Consider the following 21,220-nt stretch of genomic DNA (forward strand, 5'->3'; position numbering starts at 1 on the left):
TCAAGGAGTTTCTGGAACAGCCCCATCCTCCACCCAGCACGTCAATTAACAAAGCACACAATTAGGTGGATTGATCTACACAAAGCGGGAGGGGAAATCAAGACTTTGAAAATCTGACCTGGAGAGCAATTAGTCAAATGCTCAGTTGCACTGGTGACCTTGTCTCAAGTCAGCCTCATCTGGAATCAGTGCATTGCCTCATTAGCACAGAGACCAGCTGGGGTGTTCCTGGGCCACCCAGGGGATGAACGACATTAGCCCACTGGGTGCCCAGCATGTACCTGGCTACACTGCAGTTTTAACTATAGGATAAAGTTGACTTTCATCCTTGTGTCTATCTATCTCACTTATAACTTGATTTCCATAGCTCTTACCACAATACTTGGGTGCACTTCTTGTTATTGATGGGTCCCTGTGGCTGGAAACCAGCGTCCATCCCCCTTTGGTGAGGCAGTGCACCCCAACTGCTCACAGGCTGGGTGTTTGCGTCAAGCAAGGGGCTGCCTGAGGACAACACTGGGTCTTGTCTTACTGGTGCCCAAGCCAGCAGAGTTGGGACACTGCCACGTGGCAGCAGTGTCCTTCAAGGTTGAGCAGCACCAGGGGGTGCCTTTGGCAGCGCAGAAGGAACAGAGAGGCAGGTGCCATGGCCTAGGAAGGCAAACAGTTTGTCTGCAGCACCTAGAGCTGACATTGAGGCAGCCAAGAAGTGACCCGAGCAAGGGGGTGCCCAGCAGAGCTCTGTGAGCTCTCCCCAGCAGAGTGCCAAGAGCCCTTGGTGAGGTGAAAAGCCCAGGCAGAAGCCCAGGAGCCCCATCCATTGCCTGCAGGACCATCCAGTCAGTGCTAGGAGGGGCTGCTGCCTTCTGGCAGCTCAGCATCCTCATGGGAAAGGGCTGTCCCTTTAGCTGTCCTTTAAGCCCAGGAGTGTGTGTGTGTGTGTGTCCCTCCAAGACCAAGGCACCTACCACCACAGAAAGTGCTGCTTTGGTAACTTACCCCATCTGCCTGCTCCCTGCCTCATACATAACACCACTGGAGACCATCACGTTGTTTGCTTCTGGTACAGGTACATATGTGAAGGCACTAAGCGCCTGCCAGAGCAGAAGCTGGAAATGAAGTCACAGCTCAAGCAGAAGCTGACATAGTGCCCAAGCAGGACCAAGAGCCAAAGGTGCAGCCTGAGATGGGGCTAGACCCAGAGTTGCTATCCCAGAGTTGAAGTAGTAACCTGAAAAGGAGCTGAAGCTGTGGCCCAAGACAGGGATGAAGATGCAGCCCGTGTAAGAGCCCAAGCCAAGTGACTGCTCAAGCAGGAGTTTAAGCCAAAGTCATGGCCTGAGGTGAAGTAGCAACCTGAGCTGGAGGCAAACTCTGGCTGGAGCTAAAGAAAGAGCCTGAGATGGGGCTGGAGGCAAAATAATGCCCAAATGAGGACCAGCGCCAAAGATATGACTCCATCAGGAGCAAAAGCCAAAGTTTCAGCCCAAGCACTGGTCAGAGCCGAAGTCACAGCTGAAGATGGGGCCAGAGTCAAAGTAATGGCCCAAACAGGGACTGGAGAAAAAAAAAAAAAAAAAAAAATCACAGCCCAATATCAGGCCAGAGCTGCATTTGCCACCTGAGGTAGTGCCAGAGCCAAAGTCATAACCCAAGATGGGCTGGGATGAAAACCATGGCCAGAGATGGGGCCAGAGCCTACATCGCTGCCCAAATAGCAGTCAGAACTACAATAGCTGCCTGAACATGGACCAGAGCCAATTTGAGTTGGAGGCAAGTAGCAGTCCAAGATAAGGCAGGAGCTGAAGTCACAGTTCAATATAGGGCCAGAGCCAAAAAAAATCACAACCAGAGATGCCATTGGAGATGAAGCCACAGACCAACATGTGGCTGGAGCCAAAGTAACAACCTGCTACCAAGCCATAGCCAAAGTTGCCAGACCAAGCAGGCACTGGAGCTGAAGTAGTGACCCAGTATTAGGCCATACCAGAGTCAGAGGCCTGAGATGGGTCTGGAGCTGAAATTGGAATGGAGCTGAAGTCACATCTAGAGATGGGGCCAGAGCTGAAGCCATGGGCCAAGATTTCAGCCAGAGGCAAAGTAACAGCCCAAGATGTAGCAAGGGATGAATTAACAACCCAAACAGGGCCTGGAGCCAAAGAAAGACGTGGCCTGAGATTGGGCCAGAGCCAAAGACGGAGCACAAATATCACCACCACTGCTGTTGCAGCTCAAGATGGAGTTGGAGTTGAAATCACAGCCTGATGTGGGGCTGGAGCCAAACTTGTGGCTCAAAATGGGGCCAGAGCCAAAGTTGCAACCCAGTATCGAACCAGAGACAAAGATGTGGATGGCGAGGTGGCCAGGTCAAAGTCACAGCTTGATATGGGGCTGGAGCTGAAGTAGCAGCCAAAATACATGCCAGAGCCACAACAGCTTTCCAAGCAGGGCCAGAGCCAAAGTTGTGCTCTGATATCAAGCCGATGGCAAAGTAGCTGCCTGAGATGGCACCAGAGCCAAAGTCGCAGGCTGAGCAGGGGCCAATATCAGGCCAGAGATTAAGTCACAGCCCAATACGGGGCCAGAACCAAACCTGCAATCAGATATTATGCTGGAGCCAAAGTGGCAGCCCAAGATGGGGAGACAAATTCTTGGCCTGAGCAATGGCTGGAGCCAAAGTTGCAGATGAAGCTGTAGCTGGAGACAAAGTCACAACCTAAGAAGATGGGGCTGGAGCCAAAGCCTTGGCCCAAACAGGGACCGAGTCACAGCAGCCTCCTGAAGAGGGGCCAGAGCCAAAATAGCCACTTGAGGAATGGTCAGAGCCAAAGCTGTGACCAAAGATGGGGCTGGGGCCAAGCAAAAATCTTGGCCAATATTGGGCCAGAGCCTCAGTAGCAGCCCGAGGTGGGCCAAGAGCTGAAATTCCTGCCCCAGATGGGGCAAGAGCTAAAGTCTCACTCCAATATCTTGACAAAGCTGAAGTCGCAACTCTAACTTGGCACCAGTGCTGAAGTCACAGCCCAAGCAGGGGCCAGAGCCAAAGTTGCTGCCTAATATCAGGTAGGAGCCAAAGACACAGACCAAGACAGGGCAGAGCAGAAGCCAAGGACCAAGCAGGGGCCAGAGGAGACATGAAAGCCTGACCTGGAGCTGAAGTCATGGCCCAATATAAGGCTGGGGACAACCCAAGATGGGCCCAGAATCAAAGTTGTGGCTCAAGATGGGGCCTAGAGCTGAAATCATTGCCAAAGATGGGGCTGGAGCCAAGGTAGTGGCCCAAGATGGCTCGAGATCTTTACTCACAGCCTGAACAGAGGTCAGAGCTGCAGTCACAGCCCGAGATGGGGACAGAGCCAAAACCGTAGCCCAGCCAGCAGCCAGAGCTGAAGTCTCAGCCCGGTATCAGCCTGGAGCTGAAGTTGTGGCCCAAGATAGGGCCAGAGCAGGGGCTGGAGTTGAACTCACAGCGTGCTAAGCAGCCAGAGCCGAAGTTGTGGCCAACACTGGGCTGGATCCCAAGTATTGGCCCAAAATAGGCAGGAGCAAAAGTTGCAGACCAAGATGGAGCTGAGCCGAAATTGCAGCCCAATATTGGGCCAGAGCTGAATTTACAACCTGAGCAGGACCTAGCGTCAGAATCACAGCCCAAGATGGGGCCAGAACCAAATTCATAGTCTGACACAGGGCCAGTGCCAAAGTCATGGCCTGGCATCAGGCCGGAGCTGAAGTCTCAGTCCAAGATGAGGTTGGAGCTGAAATCATGGCTGGAGCAATGGCTGGAGCCAAAGCGATGGCCAAAAATGGGGCCAGTCAAAATAATGGCCTGAACAAAAACCAGAGCCAGTCGTGGCTGAAGTTAGTGCCAGAGCTGAAGGTGCAGCCCAAATCGGGGCTGCAGTCAACGTCAAAACACATTTTCCTGATTGTGTCCCCTTCAGGGCGTCAGCTTAGAGAATTGCACTGCATTCGTCCTTGTTCATCACTTACCGTCAGCAACAACAATAATTAGAGAATTGTAATTACCCCTGGCAATTATCTGGCTATTTTGATGAAGGTGATCTTCTTAAGTAGAAAGAGCATCTCTTGATTTCATAAGCCTGCAGTTGAGTTAAGTTTGGGCTTGACTGTGATGAATTGATTGGACAATCACAGAGAAGGGAGCAGAGGGGAGGATACACAGACTTGTTTAAGAATGGAAAAAAAAACACAAAAAACAAAACAAAAAAAAAAACACCCAAAAACGCAGGCCTACTACAACAGAGGAAGAGTTTCATAAAGAGACACAACTACAGAAAGATTTCTAGCTGTGTCTGGGTCTGACCAAGCAGGCAGAAGGAGACAGGTACTGTTTTAAAAAAAAAAAAGAGTTTACAAATCTGTTTGTTACTTTTCTGTTACTTTTTCTGTGCAGAATTGGTATAACTGAAAGCTGCTCAGTGCTTTGCAGGTGCCAGACAGGAGACATCCTCGTGACATGGGGCAGCTCCGTGAGTACTTGCTCCTCACAGAGGCAGCAGCGAATGCAGCTCTCTAGCCAAGAGCCGCAGTGGGTAACGGTGGTCACAACAGTGCCCACCTCTGAAGGTGAAGCCCCTTTTCTCTAAACCTTGTCCATTACCATAAAGAACAGCCCTATATGGGGAAAGAGAGGTTCAGGCAATCCCCTGTGTCCCAGTGTGCCGCAAAAGCAGTATGTGGACAAGCTCAGGGAGACAGCAATGGGTGCTGCTGGCAAGATCTCATTTGTAACTTCTGGGCTTCAGCATCCTCTAGGAGAAACTCATGAACTGTGTGGCAACGTTGCTGTGTTAGGTGGCTGGAGCAGCTGAAGGGCTTGGCTGCTGCCAAACCCTGTTTTGATAATGTTGGTTCACCAATGGGCTAAATCGAGGTTTAGCACACATAGTACCAGATTACATGTGCCGTGGCTTCCTAATGTGTATGATGCAGTATGATCTCATGGTGCTTGAACATGCTACAGTTTTTGAGTCAACTCCATTGGCAGGCTGACTCATTACAGAACCAAATAGTCTGTGTCCTCCTCCTTTTATTCTCATGCTGAATCAAGGATCTTATGTTCTCTTACAATCAGAATAAAGTCATAAAACTGACATAATTTCCACTTGAGATTCTGTGCTGAATCCATCTGAAATGCCGTTGTGATCTGACACCCAATCTGAACCAAAACTATACTGCTGGGTGGCTAGTAGTGGAACGGATCCAGCACGGGTAACTTCAGTGTGTTGTCTGGGCAGCCTCTGCACAGTAAAGCAGCACAGACTCCCTGTGAACTCTGCCTTTGCCTGGCCCTTGTGCGTATTGATGTCTTCCCAAGTGGGGTCTCAAAGCAGATGGAGACAAAATGCAGACCCACCATCAGGCTCTAAATATACAAGCTGCAAGTTTACCACGCGCTTTTTTTTTTATTATTATTTTTGGCCCATAAAGGCCAAAAGAGTTGCCGGAGAGCTCCTAAGGATGTGGATCCGAGAGAACACAAGAGAAGTCAGAGACGAGAAGCGATGCTGTACTTGCCCTTCATGCTTAATAGGCTCTGCGGTAAGAGGTGCGAAGTGGCCTCAGCAGACACCGACTAGCACTTCCCACCAGCGCATCCGCACCGACAGCGCGGCTCTCCACCCAGGCGTTCCCCGAGAGCTGACGCAGGATGCCTTTCCCCCAAAAGCAGGTGTCCCCACGCAGCTACGGCATTCAGCCACTTTTCAGTGCAGAAGGAGACGCTTCAGAAGAATTTTAGCGGGGGAAGAGAAATTTCTCAGCCTTGGCTGACTGATGGCTAGTGCTTCGGTTTGCCAAATACCTGTGTTTCGTTTTTATCCTGGGTTAGATTAGAAATGCCATGAAAATAAGGATAATGCACTATAATTTTATATAAGGAGTACTCCAAGTTCTGCCTAATGTCACTAACAGTATATTTTATATTGCTGGATTGTTGTGCAGTAGTCCTCTGTTTAAGCAATTTGCACATCTCTGCACGGTATGTACCTGTATACAGCCAATCTGCTTTAAAAAAAGAAAGTAATACTGCCAGCACACAAGCAGCACTTAAACTACAGCTGCACGATTGACTCTTGAGTACAGTTTTACCACGGACAGGCACTTTATCTCTTCCGTGTTACTGTCAGATGGCGATTTTAGTTTACCTGATACCATTTTCCTGACAGAGCATAATTTTCCAGTAGAGGAAAGTGTTTCCCCTAGCATATGGCTGGAGCTAGCACGCATAGTTTCTTATCTACAGGTATGATATCAGCAGAATATACAGCATAATTTTAAAAGGTGAGAGGGCTTGCATGTTGAGTAGCTAATGTAGTTATCACTCAGCCATAGGGCTTTTAACATGCGCCAATGCACCTCTCGCTCAGAAGCTGCGACACCTAATACTGCACCAGCGACCATCCAAAACAAATACAGCTAAAGAACTATCAGCACCTTTGATCTGCAGAATGAAGGGGGGCAAAGCAACCAGACTGACTTTGCAGTCAGTCAGTCAAGCCTTACCTGTTAGGCTTTTCCTGACAAAACATTAGTGAAAGTCACCAGCTCATCAGCTTTTTCCCTGAGAGCTATACAGGTTGCAGCTGTAAGCAAATCTTATAGCACTTACAATCTTAACCCCATTGCCAGGAAAGAACTAGCTCCTATACATTTTGCTGTTGCCATAAACCCTGCTGAATGGCTATGCAAGCACATTCGTGCTTTTATATTTGACTTATACGGCTTCGCCAAGTAAAGCCAACTAGGGCAAACTTGGCTCAGCTTAGAAAACATTCACAGCATTGTAACACAATTACGCATGTATGCATATACACAGGGACTTGTAATAAGCTGGAACATCCTCGCTGCTTTGAGATGAAAATGACTTTTTTTCTTTTTCCCCTAAGAGTTTCTTGCTGCCCAGGGTTAAATGTAGGTCAAGCTGTCTGAGCCCATGTCTGTGGCACACAGAGCAGGATTAAACCGGAATTTTCCACTCAACTCAACTGCCAATCACTGTAATGTCTGCAAATGTTAAATTAATCTGGAGTGATCTGGTGTTGGCATCGAAGGGAGCTTCTGGGCCTCCATGAAAGAGATGCCCTCTTTCTCTGGACAAGGGGTAGTGGCTACGTCCTGGCTGCTTGCTGAAACCCCCGCAACTATCAGCCAAACACAGAAAAACAGCTCTGTACGAGACAGCGGTAGCTGCGCGTTAGAAGTGAGCGGGGAGAAACTACGCCTCACAGGTGGTGAGACTGAGAATGGTGGCGATGGGGAGGTTATTCCCAGCATTGCCATAGACCGCACCGACACCGGCTGTGTCCTTCTTAATGTCTCCGTATCTTTAAAATAGTATTAGCACTGTTCTGCTACTGTTCTGCAATGCACTTCACAGTGGAAACCGTTAAAAGGTACAAAATATTTTAGAGTAAGCATCTTCTGGTTTACAGATTAGTCCCTTTATTAAGGAGAGCCCGCCTTCAGCATGCCCCCTCCAGCTGGAGTTAGTACGTCCACTGGCATCCCAGCAAAGCTGCCCCCAGCTTAGCATGTGCCGGACATCACTGGGACAGATCATGCAGTCCTGCCAATTCAAATAATTTATTAAGGACAACTTGGAACACCTAAAGTAAGCAGAAATGGGCAGTTAAATAGTAACAAGGACAGCACATAGTTTCTCCCTTATGTTTTGAAACATTCTGGGGACAAATAATGTTACTGACTCTACAGGATACTGAGAAACTCAGCTCACTGCTTTTACCACGTGCGAAGAATTTGGTATCTCTGCTTTAATCCCCAGTCTCAGGAGCAATCATTTGGCAGTCAGTCTGGAAAAAAAAAACCAACCATAGAAAACAAGCACACAAAAAAATCGTGCAAGTTTTTATCCTGATCAATGCTAGACTTCTGTAAAAGTGGCACAATGCAAACGGCACAAAAGCAGGGCATTGCCACAGCAGAAGCGAGCTATTAGAATAGGATTCAGCAGTAAGGTTTTTAAAATGTGCATTTTAATTAGAACTCATTTAAAGCACAACTGATCAAAACAGTGATAATGAGAGAAGCCTAATTAATTTTTGTCTAAGTAACGAAGTCTCATTACAGAGGGGTCTTTGGAAGAAAAGGGTTTGGGATGTTAAAAACAGGGTGTTTGTAATGAGACGCAATACTGCTGGGAGCCTGGAAGCCAGACCTAAAGGTTTCACAGGACTGCAGCAGCCACTGTATTAATCTTTTAACAGGAAGAAGTAACCCTACTGAGATGAGACATCCCATTTATAGCCGAGTTCTGAGTTGCAACCACTGGCAGAGATATTAAAACACAATCAAACAGAATGACATATTATAAAACAAATATAAATACAGTTAAAACTAGATTAAGTAAAAGATCAAAGCAGGCTCAAAAAAAATGCAGTTTCCAGGGAGTTCAGGGTTCAGACAGCAGAGGAGGAGCAGAAACTTGGCGATTTAGAGCACTTCTAAGGACTAAGGAACTAGCAATTTTCTAAGTACTAAAGAAGAATTAAAATGCTGTAGATGGAGGACAGGTAACTCAGGGCAGTTATAGGAAAAGAAAATGCTTACTTTTGAACCAAAAATAAGTACTGTAACATTGAAAGCACCAAGCCATTCCAAAAGAGCAGCAGCAAGGGGAACACCCCCTGGTTCCTATCTGAGGGCAATACAAAGGCTGCTCCGTAAGGCAGGTGTCAGAAATGGGCTGGGGCTCCCACAGCAGACCACTCGTTTTTTAAAAAAACCTGTGAGAAAGGCCCAGGTTTGAAGTACTACCTCCCTGTAAGCATCGCACCTCAACAACAGAGAGCTCAAGCTTCAGCAAGCACAAGCACAGGTATAAAATATAATACAAGAGAATTATTTCATTAATAAGCATGCTAAATAAAGCATCACTTTATACTTAAACAGAAACTAACTGCTCTGTAAAAAAAAATCCTTCCTAGTTTTGTTAAGCTTTAGTATAGCAAAATGACAGGTACCAGCTAGGGATAGTTTGATCTACCTTGCAAAGATCTGTATTACCAAAGACAATGTCTTTCGCGGGACCCTTTTGTTCTTACTAACTGTACCATCCCTCTCTTCCCCCCCATATCAGACCACAACTGCTCTTGTTTTAAGCATTGGCCAAAGCACACCCCAGGTGTCTTAAACCAGGTTGTGCTTCCCCCTCCTACGAGGCGTGTCTTGTACGTTCATTTTTTAACCAATTTTTGCAATGATTTGGGGCCACTGCTCATCTCCCAGCTGGTCACTCAGCACTGATGTGCCAGAGGCACTCACCAACACCCACTGCTTTAAATGAGGTTGAGCTGGGGTTGTTGTCTTAAAGGAACTGAAATCCCCAGCAGGTTAGATGACATGCCTAGGCTTAACTACAGTGGGTGACAGACAGGTGCTCTGACAGAGCTGCCACCTGCTACAGCCCATCCTACAGCAGAGAGGTAGAGCAGAAGCACCTGACATCATCCCAGTAGTCATCACCAAAGGTTGAGGGTCAGAACACTGATGCAAAATCCTCATCAGACATCTTTCTTCCCAGGGCCCTGCCATATGCTTCAAGGATTGAGTCCACCCTCTGATTCCTTAATCATCCACCACCAGCAGCAAACCCGCAAGGGAAAGAAACAAGTACTTGTTCTACAGAAAGCCACTCTGGCGTTTCACCTTTTCTGTTTTGTTGGGGTTTGTTTTTTCACTTCAACGAGAAAAAAAATTCCACAGGAGACAAATGCATTTCATGATTTTTAATAATTTTGTGCCATGGTTTAACCACAGCATATTAAGAACAAGCATAAAATCTGTATTTAAAACTAACAACAGCACTTAGAGCAACATCTTCCTTTAAAAGTATTGCAATAAACAGACCTTAGGTCTAAAAACTAGGACATCACCATTTGCTCAATTAAAAGAGTCAGATACACAACAGTTGAAATCTTTTCCTGTATATAACTGGGAGTTACGGTGGAAAATAAGCAACAAATTAATTGCGTTAAAAGGAAAATAAAATTAAAAAAAAATTAAAGCAAGCCAGGTTTGTCATAGCATCACATGAACAGCTATTGAGAAATTCCAATACAGTTGTAAAAAGTCTTACTGGTTTTAATAGCTTTGTTTTTACAACAATAGAATTTAAAAGAAAGATTAAATATTGTTGATAGTGCTGTACATATTTCAGAATAGCTTGAAACAAAATGGACAAAAGAGATGTGTTGAAAACATGACCTTGAAAGGCGCAATGTTGGAAATACAAAAAAATCCATACAGCAATAAAGCATTTTACACTGTAAAATAACTAGCGAGAAACAACAAAGAAAGGGTCAACACTCTAAAAACAGGCATTTGATGGTTAATTTTAAGTGTAACAGCCTGACTGATGTACATACCATCAGGAAATGCTCCGAGCACAGCAGCATTGGGCAGTTGATAACTATACAAAGATAAAACCCCTATCAACACTTACGTAGGCTTTGTACTACAAGTAGAAAAGCTTTGTTAAAGAATATTAAAGTGAATTTTTTTTATTATTATTATTTTTGCTGTCCAGGTCTACGATGCCTGAGGCTCCCATAACTTCTGCTTATACTTCTTTTAAAATCTTGGCTGCCTGCTGTGCTTTGTGGTAAACAGAAAAGCGTGAACACAGCTGTGAATACACTTAATAGTCTGCTCTTTCCACTGCAGCTTCAAAGCAAATTAGTGCCTCTAAAAGGAGACATGCTCATGTTTGGTCCACTCAATATGCAAGTTTTGTTATGATAAATCCTACCCTAGATTCCTCCAGCAGGAGGTTTGCTCTGTACAGAGTCTTCCTAGTCAAGGCCTGGGGTTTTTTGTTCGTTTTTCTTCCTTCATGCACAGAAGTGGTACTGCAGTGCAAACAGAAACATGGAGGTGGCCAGGCAAGGCATACTTCCAAACCAATTACTCTATGCCCTGACAAACAATAAATGAGTTGACAAACGACAGTCATGAAATATGCGTATTTCCCTATGGTACACGCTTACTGATAAAACAGCTCAGTATATGGAGCGATGGATACAAGCTACCTGTAAGGGCTTGATGATGCAGAACTGGCCATAAAAAACTTACACACTTCTTTAAAACAAAACAAAAAAATCCAAAACAACCATGATCAACATTCAGATACAGGACTCCTGTGAGGGCTTTTAAAAAGATATTTACAGACAAACGCGTAGCTGAAATTTCAGGTCGACAGAGAAGTCGTGCAGGACTGTGCTCCGAGGCACCATCCTCGAGCGTGACGGACCAGATGGAAAGCCCACTCAAACCAGAGGAAGCCTCACCACTGACTTCGCTGGGCCCCGGATAAGGCCCCCTGAGTTTTAGCGTAGCGTTTAGCTAGTCATCTGAAAAACCAAATGAAAAAGCCATCTCAAACGTATCCCAACACATTGCTACCTTACATCTGTGGTTAAAGCCTGACAAGTATAAAAAAGCTACATATAGACACGAGTATCTATGAAGGATTAGTCGGTATCCATCTGTGAGAGGACTAGTCTGTCTCGGACTGATAAACTTCTATATCACCTACCATCCTGGGATAGTTAGAACAAACAGTTTAGAAAAATAAGTACAGCATCTGCAAGTCTCTACACTAGAACTTCATGTTGAGTTTTCCTGAGGTATTTGCTTTACCGAAGAGCCCGTGCCGAGCACGCGCGGGGGCACAGGGACGGACAGCCAAGCGCGCGGAGACACCAGGGGAGACCCAAACTGCCGACGGAGCCCGGCAGAAAGTTTAAAAGTGTTGAATTACTTCCCACACTGCTTCCCGCCTTGGGCCTGAACAGGTTTAGGCATTTCTCCATGCTCTTAAATACGAACCTGGGTTAAGCCATCGCTGTCAGAGGCCAACACAGCAGCGGCACTGCCGACTCAAACCTCGCGCTCAAACCCTGCATTCAGCTCACTACTGGCTGCGGCTTTTCTTGCCTACCCTTAAGGCTTGCACCCCTGCAGCCACCTGGGTCATCGGCGAGTCCCAGGTACACACACCAAGCCTTAAGCCCGTCTGCAGGGGCAGGACCGTGTACCAGTAGTGGGCACAGAGCAAGGGCTGGCTGGTGGCACAAACCTCTCGTTGGCCTAGTTTTGATTTTGTAGGGATGGTTCGGGTCAGTTCCCACTTGTCTGAGCTTCACTTCAAATCTAGGATGTGGATAAAAAGATTCAAAAGTTTTTAGCCCATTTCTAAGTTTGTTTGGTTTTTGTTTTGTTTTGTTTTTTTTTAAAAAAAAGTTAATCAACAATAATAATAAATAACATATCTGCTGGAGAAGTAGTAACTAATACTGGTCCAACTCAGCAATAGCGAGGCAACAACCAAGACGAGGAGCATCTAGTTGCAAGGTTAAAGCTGTGGAGGTTTTGTTTGTTTCGTGTTTTTTCCTTTTTCTTAAAGTGACACATTTGAAAAAAAAAAAAAAAAAGAGAGAGAACAAATCTTCACAGCCAAGATGCATCAAACAACCAATTGCTATACACAGGCTACTCAAAAAGGACTTGTTCAAACTTCTTCCCTTATGATATTATATTGATATTTAATAGGAAAATAAAATACATAGACTTTTTGTCATTTGTATGCATTCATTTGCAAATTTTCTTACAAAAAAGGACCAAGCACAGAAGATGGCATTCACAAAGTCTATGCCATTTTTTTGTGTGTGTTAAAATTGGTATCATCTATACATTATCTTACAGTATTAACAACATCTATTTGTTTTTGTATGTTCGTTTGTTCTACCCATTGGGTAGGATATGTGCATAATATATTCAAGTTATACACAGCACCATACAAAGAAAAAAAACCAACCCAAAAAAAGACAGACAACTGAAAAAGCACCATTTTAAGTGAGGCACAACAAAGGTGGGAGCATAAGGCCTGATCCAAAGCCCCCTGAAGTCGGCAAGAGTCTTCCTACCAACTTCACTGGGCTTTGGATCAGGCCCTCTCGAGTGCAAGGGGATTCCTATCTGCTCAGACTTGAACATGAGGCACCTTAGTTGCTTACAAACTACCAACATGCAAACCTCCTCAAAATTATATCTAATACGGACTTATATAATTCATTAATAAACCTACCATGGCAGACAGACAAGCACAAACCCAAGGAGAGAAAGGAAGAAGAAAAGAGACGGCTTTGTCACCCACGAGATCCTACACGCACCACGTTGTTTCAGAAAGCTCACGCACCAAACCATTTAAACCAGCAGCAGCAGCAATATAGCAAAGAAATAACAGAGTAATCTCTGGCAGTAAATCACGTGGCTGTCGGAGGAAAGGGGGAAGTATCTAGGTTACCAGTTTGTTTCTTTATTGTTAACCAACACAAAAAGGTAAGCTCTTTTATAGCAGGAAAGCGGTGCTAGCAATACCCGGGTTGCTTGTGTTCAGTCTAAAAATGGAAGAGACAACAGCAAGGCAGAAGTAAGAGCCAGGAGAGTTTGCAACGCTTTAAGACAAAATCATGCTTGGTTTTTCCCTTTCGAAAGCAGGAGAAATGTAGTGAATGGTACAAAAACAGCATTAGTGCCCCTGAAATATATTTAATGCAAATAGTCGCGATTTCAAGGAAAACACCAGTAGACTCCTCCTCCATTGCTTGTCTGTGGTACTTACTAGCGTGGTAAAGCACTTCATCGAAACTGAGCCACTCACACTTGAGTTTGCTGGGAAGAGGCAGTGCAGGGCTGATGTTGGTTTTGGAGGCTGAACTTAGTGGTGCGGCTTCTGCTAATTCCCCAAATGGAGCCGTACCAAGAAAATGACTCTTTTTTGCTGGTGCAAGTGTGCCCAGTGGGGCTTTTGCCAGCATAGCAATGGCAATCGGAGGTGGGTCAAAAGGTAATTTACACCTCTAATTAATGTGCACAGACTGGTAAACAATATATGAAGTATTAAAAACAACAACAACAACAACAAAAAAACAAACAAAGAAAAAAAAAACCCAAAACAAACAAAAAAATCTTACCAACCAACATTTTCAGCTGGGCCACTCTCAAAACTTTACACTTCCGTTTCCTAACGAAACATACGGAACAGAGTCTTCAGACAGGAAATCTCTGTAAGTTCAACATGTCCTCCTCAAAAGGAACTCTTCCGTGCCCTAAAAGGCCTCAACAGGTCTCAGACAATTCAGTAAGAGTGCCTCTTTCCAGGAATTTAAATAATTTGACACATCTGGGGCTAGTTTAAGAGAAAAGAAATTGCACCAGTTGACAAGCAGGCAACACAGTGCGGGTAAAGACCAGATATGTGTAATTAAATTACTTGCAACAGCCTTTATCTAAAAAGCAAAGATGTAATCAAAAGCCAGCCTTCACCTGAACCCACTGTACAAATGGATCACTTGGTTCTCAGCATCAGCTAGGTTTTAAAAAGCATGCTTCTGAGATTTAGAGCACAGGAAGTACGTTTCCTTCCTGTACATCAATACGCAAGGTCTACATTAGGGTTGTCCCAAAAGCACGAGGATTTTTCAAAGCTCACCCAAAAGGAGAGAGCTGATAGATGGTTGATGCACTAGTGCACCAGGTCACAGGCAAGAATTTGCGTAGCAAGGAACTCCCCTACTGATAAAAACAAGGGCCATGACATTTACAGGACTGAAAAGCAAATATTCCTCATGCCTCCAGCTGTTTGACAAATGACCTGTCATTATTCCTGAGAGCCCAATATATAGCCATTTAGCACTTCTGGAAGGTGATTATGGAATAGTAACTAATTGGTAGATAATCAAGGGGTAGGATACAGGCACAAGTTTGCATGCAGGTATGTATACACATACACGTGCATGGACATGACTTAATGGTAATGACCAGAGAGAACTTGTGAATAATCCTAAATACCTTCAAATGTACCAGCAAGCCTACTGTTTATCCTTGGGGGAAGGAAAAAAAAAAAGGAATTAAAAAAGCAAAGAACAATTTTGGAGCATATCTGCTTTCACCAGCATACTGTTTTCTTCTTCCTTTGCCTATGAAATCAGGTTACCTTAGTTACCATGAGCATTCAGGGCTCAGAGTCACAGAAAGGTTAGTAATCAATCTTCTCCAAACCATTCAAACATTCCTTAGAGATCAGCGTCAGTTTTAAGGTCCACTGTCTTACTACCTGGCAGGGTTAGAGACGACCACTTCAGACAGTGCTGTTCCAGACAGCCTACGCACAAGACTCTCCAGCAGGACAAGGCTTTCTGCCCTATTGCAAAGAAAGTGCATTCTTTCAGAAACAATGTCATTTCACTCCTTGCCCTTCCCTGAACCACATTCACAGGAAGAAAAAAAAATTAAAAAAAAAATCTCAGCAACACTTTGTTTTTTTATATTTCTGCAACACAAAAATTCAGAGATTTGGGATAACAGAAGAAGCTTCCAGCTGGGGCAAATTGGTGGGAGAAGTGGCCAGGCAATAATAAAAAGCCAGATGAAGGGCAACTTGACCCATGGTTCCTGCAGATTCCATGACTACAGAAACATAAATGCCTTCCTCACTAGCCATTAAGAACTTGTACAGGGGGCATACACCCGAGTTTTCATACTTAAAAGGAAAAAGCATACTGTAATAAAGTCACATCAGACCGAGACTGGGTCAAGTGCAGAGTTCATCAGTGACAAGACCAGGAGCAGCTTAAGTAGGTCCTCCCTGACAAAAACAACCTATTACGCAAAGTACCGTGAACTCTGCACGTGCCACATGCTACAGGAAAGGGACCTCAACACTGCTCCGTTGACTAGGTACTAGTCTTCATATTCCTCACTCACATCTTTCAGGCAGCGTCACATACACAGAGCCTGCTCGTACAGCACTGAGACGAACACAACCACAATCAGACTAAATGGGCATCCAGAATTAGAGCTGAGTGCTCCATCAGGAAATTGGGAGAGAAACCTCTTTGCTGTTGCTAAATCCCCTGCCTTTTCTAGCCCTGCAAGATCATAGGAAAACACCAAAGATGGGGCATATCTAGCACCAAAAAGGGACCCATGCCAAGCCACACAAGGGAAAAACTAACCTTTCTGGTAGGGCAGAGGTCATAATGCTTTCTTTCTTAAAGGTACACTTAAAAAAAAAAAAGTTTTAACTTAAAAATTTCTAAAGTGGGGACATCATAGGACTGAATTTTAGGAAGATGGGTCACTAGGCAAAGGTCAGGAGATACAACCAGAATTCAGGCTAATATGATCCATCACATAGAAAACTCCACATACACATTATGTGGGTTTTGTGCATGTTACACATAAAACAAAACACCACTATGGAGGTATAATCTACATGATTGACGCTACAGTGTTTGCAGAAATCTTTTATAATTTACAAAGCTTCATTTGAGTAGCTCTGGAATACAGTTTATTAATTCCGGGTATTTTCAAAGGCAGTTTTCCATAAATGCTTCATAGAATTACTTATCTTCAGAGACTGCCAATTTCCAAGCCTGTAAAGATTGATCGTGCTATCTAACTCTGATATTCCTTCTTTTACCATTCCGTTCTGTTAGCAAGGGCATATTCTTTCTCACTGCAACAAAAGAAAAAACAGAAAAACACACACTGTTGCAACATTATACTATTGATGGCATTCCCATCAGAGATCACCAATATTCATCAGAAAATACCATATTTACTCCTGTAAGAGGCCCCAAAACAAAAGTAGCAGATTGCAAGCTCATCTATAGCAAGCAACAGGTGACTACACTTTCAGACCTTGCAGGTACACTGGCTGCACATTAGCTTTGGACAGCAGAATACAATGAGAAGGTGAAGATGCAAGAGGAAATGCAAACACCAGGTGAGCAAATACTAAGTTCTTTTTAAACCTTTTCTACAGAACTGGAATAGGTTACATCTTCCACGCAAAGAAAAATTTCCTCAGTCAAGAAAAATTGAGAGACAAGAGCGCACACACATCATACTGGACGATGTTAATGGGAAGTGCATAAATCCACTGGCAAAAGATGGCAAAGGGCTGTCTTCAAAGAAAGCATGTTCCCAAGAGGTGACTTTGAAGGCAACTTCAAGACTCACTTCACTGAGATCTGTGCATGGGGAAAGGTTGGTACTCAACTGGTCCAAGCCCAGGGCCCAGTCTAGGTGTGCTCTGCCATGACAAATGAGTTCCAGCTGTTCTTGCCAGAAGGCTTCTTGGCTAAATAATCCTCATCTAGGCAACAGCACAGTATCTGTGTAGGCACACATGTTCTCTGGCTTAAAAACTCACTTCTGAAGGACAACAAAAGTCACTGAAGACCAAAACCAACATTTGCTGGGTTTGTCTTCTGTTTGTTTTGTTTTGCTTTTTAACTAAGAATTATGTTCACAGGTTGTTTGCAAAAATCTAATTTCACAGCTTTTATTCCCAGGAACCAGACAAGATGAGAGCCTTAGCTGACTGACAGCCATCTTGTCATCTCCGAAACACCTGTCCTGTGGGTCTGAGGGCAGGGGGGAAAGTGAATCCCATCATACAATCTTTCTCTCTCTCTCCCTTCAAATAATACATAAATTAAAAGGCAGCTTTAGTCTGCGTTACCAGTGTGACCAAGACCAAAAAACAATTACAGAGACAGATGAGGCTGCATATTCAGACTAACAGTTACACAAACATTTTCTAAACTAGAATAAAACCGAATTACCTTATGAAGAAAATAATCTACACTGAGGCCCATAAAACACACACACAGACACACACACACTGTTTTGGCATTAAAACTCTGCATAGATCAAAGATGCACTTCAGTTATCAGAGCCCCCAGTGTACAGAAGTCCTGCAGAAATCCAGCCTCCAGCCATGGGACCAGGCGCCAGGGCACAGCACTCCTCCACTGCGCCCTCAGGGCACTCAGCGGCTGCTGCCCGAAACCAAGCACAAGGCTTAAGAACATAGAAAGTGAAAGATCTTAAAGTGAAAAGGTCTATGACACACTCATACACATATGTATTAGAAACTATTCAAGCTAAGACTCTAAAGGTTCTTACTTTAAGTCCATTTCCGAAATGCATTTTAAGTGCAAGTTGTGCTTTTTCATGTGCTTGTGATGCCACTATCACCATTTGTTAACTGCCTTCCAGTGCTGCACGTGCTTCCACGCAGAGACAGCCAGGGAAGAAATACCCCACATGCCACTTTACAGGCAGGTAACATTTTCCAACTACTCTTAAGACCAGCATGGCAAAACTAGGGCTTACAGACACTTAGTTAATATGCGAGTCATCTTTACCCATGAGTGTAGTCCTGCTGGCGTCAGCTAGATGACATACATGGAGGAGGGTTTCTGCAACAGGGCCCAGAGCAAAATGGTTTGCAGTGAGAATAACTGGTGCTCCCACGTCACTGCTAGGGATGCCGCAGAAGCCAGCACCACCGTCATGAGCGCTCTCGGTACTGCTGCAGAAACTGCACGGGGCGGTTATAGCTACAAAGGCCCCTTCACTTCAACAGGATGGATCTCCAGGACTGAACTTCAGTATCTAAAGGATGAAATGGAGAGTGAAAAGCACAACAGTGTCTCACGTATTTTAACAGCATTGCAGGGGAAAAAAACCCACCTTGCATTTTTAAACAATTTATTGCATAATGTCATGATATGTGACTAAATACATTTCAGGCTACAGTGAGGACAAAAATCTCTAGAACTGTAAGTACTGGCAATACTGTATTATGAAAAGCAAAAGAATGGCAGCACTTAGTTAGAGTCAATACAAATTAACACATCTGGGATTTTGTTTTGCCGTTTACAAAACAAATAGTCTACGCTGCAAAATAGCTAAACCCTAAGTGATGGAAAATGCTGGGATTTCCTATTTGCCTTCTTCCACCCAAAAGTCTCCAAGACACTTCACTGATGCACTGTTATTTGAATGCAAGTTATTGCAAAGACAAGTGTCCCTGTATTTCTTGATTTGTAGAAGTCAAGAGATGTTAGGCTAAGTCCTGTCCCCTTTTTCTAGCAAACCCAGGGGAAGGGGGGCAAACTCCTCCAGATTACTTCTGGGGCTCTATCATTATTCCACAGGTGAAAAGACAACATATAGAAGAACTTCACATAAAACAGTTCCCTCATATATATTTTTTTAAAACATTAAGATAGTGCAACTTTTTAAAACACATTTATCACAACACAAATTAACTCCTTGCATTCATCTAAGTTCTCAACTTTATACCTTGGCACACAAAACAGGAATTTTGTTTCATATTAAAAAAAAAAATCCACACCCTGGGAGAAAAAAAAAAAAAGCAAACTGGCCAATTCTTCCCCCGTTTATGTAGCAAAACCACCTTCTTCCTTCTGCCATTCAGTGAGTACAAAACAGGCTGTACAAGCCTCATTTCTGTGCTAAATTCACTTTTAGAATTAAATAATTGAAATAGTTTATTAAAAAAAAATAATATATCCCCCCCCCTTTCCTGAAACACTGCTCGTAGACAAACTGAATGGAAGTTTGTATTTCTTTCAATCTGCTTTGCATGCAGTTCCCCTGAAAGGAATCAGAAACAAAGAACTGGTTTGCACGTTTGGTTTTACTAAGTTGTAGAACGTGAAACGTAACAGCATTGTGCACCAGAGCATGGGGGTCCTCCTCCACCGCCCTGCTTGATTCTCTTGTCTTCAGTTCAAATGCGCCTGGGAGAGTAACTTAGACCAGGTTTCCCGGTTTCCGGTCTTGGCCTTTGCTGGGGACTATTGTGCTCTCTGCATTGTTCTGCTGAAACTGAAGTCTGCTCCCCCTCTGCGAGGAAGGAGGCACGTTGCTGTGCTGGTGGTGGAAAAAAGAGGAGCCTGGGTAATGCCCCATGACCTCACTGTACGTCGGGGGCGGCCCTTCCATCCTTCCGTTACTGCTATAGTTGGTTGCACTTATGCCCGAATTGCTGCTTGGTGGGCAGGGGCCCCCATTGTACATCGAGATGTCTATCAAGTCGCTATCGAAAATGGTTCGGTTGGGCGGTGCCCTGACGGATTCCCGGTTGAGCTCCATCTGCTGTTCTGGGTCCCGGAGCTGCAGGGTGCACGGGCCTTGGTACGGCGGTGGCTCTTCCCCGTCAGAGAGGGAGATGGTCGGAGGAAGGTCAATCTCATGCTGCATGTAAGGGTAAGTGGGCTGGAAGCGACTGAAACGGTCCCGCTGCATAAAAGATGGGGCGGTAAACCTGTCCCTGGACCTTGGAGCATACATGATCTGAAACGGGAAGAGACACACACGTGACTCCACATCTGAGCAAAGCACTGTGGGTGCTCCGTATTTAGGAAGAACTGATAAAAGGCAAAATGCTTCTCTTTGCCACCTATCTTTGGGATTAAACCCAGCAGATATTGTGCACATGTGTTCTCACACACGTGCATATGGAAAGAAGAGGTAGGAGTTGCAGGGAGGATCTAACACAAGACACTTGAGAACAGCTTCTCGAAGGAAGACCAAGACCCCACACAGCTCCTTCTGACATTAAAACATGCACAGCCAGGAGAAAATGATGCTGTTTCTGAACATAGGAAATGCATTCTCTCTAGTCTTGACAATTGAGTAGTTCTACGAAAATGTCCCAATACTGACTTTCAGCTGCAGTCTGAGCCTCCCCCTCCTACTCAGGGTTCATGTAACACCCTGCATCACCGAAGAATTCAGATGGTCATTTTAGTACATTTTGTAAAGGCCTGGCATATCTCACGCCTTCACTACCAGAGTGTATCAGGTGTCCTCCTCCCCCTCAGTTCTCCACCAGAACTCAGCCTCTGGGGAGGACCTGCAAGGCTTCTACACTGTGAGTGGAAAAAATGTCCCTGGTGTATTAAGCCCTGGAGAAGGTCAGGCTTTACAAAAGGAAGACTTCAAGATACTCTGTGAGGAGCTATTTCTCCTCACTTGGTCTATCCCAGATCTAGACAGACACTTCAGCTCCTCAGATCTAGATTTAACAAACTGCTCTTCTCATTTTTGGGTCCATGCAGGGTCTTTAGCCCCTAATCCTCATAGATGCAGGACCAACCACCAGGAAGGTTTGCTGTTTGTCACAGAAAAGCTGAACCACTCAGAGCAATACACTCACAAATTATCACATAGACCGGGGATCTGTGCTAGCTGGAAGATGAGAGACACTCGTGATAGGATATGTTTTGTAAATCCAAGAAAAACTTGGACAAGAACAACTGGTCTCCCAGCTTACACTGAATACTCAAATTAC

General features: G+C 44.7%; 1 protein-coding gene across 4 annotated transcripts in view; it reads right to left on the minus strand.

Annotated features, from left to right (window-relative positions):
• Window positions 1-9,752: 9,752 nt before the first annotated feature.
• Window positions 9,753-21,220, minus strand: part of LDLRAD4 (low density lipoprotein receptor class A domain containing 4) — a 294,876-nt gene continuing 283,408 nt past the window's right edge. For all 4 annotated transcript variants that reach the window (XM_069778916.1, XM_069778917.1, XM_069778919.1 and 1 more), the window contains one exon: window positions 9,753-20,220. In XM_069778916.1, the coding sequence (XP_069635017.1) occupies window positions 19,678-20,220 (543 nt within the window). In that variant the 3' untranslated portion in view covers window positions 9,753-19,677. The remainder of the gene's footprint in view (window positions 20,221-21,220) is intronic.

Source organism: Haliaeetus albicilla, chromosome 3, assembly GCF_947461875.1.
Source record: "Haliaeetus albicilla chromosome 3, bHalAlb1.1, whole genome shotgun sequence".
Taxonomy (NCBI): Eukaryota; Metazoa; Chordata; class Aves; order Accipitriformes; family Accipitridae; genus Haliaeetus; species Haliaeetus albicilla.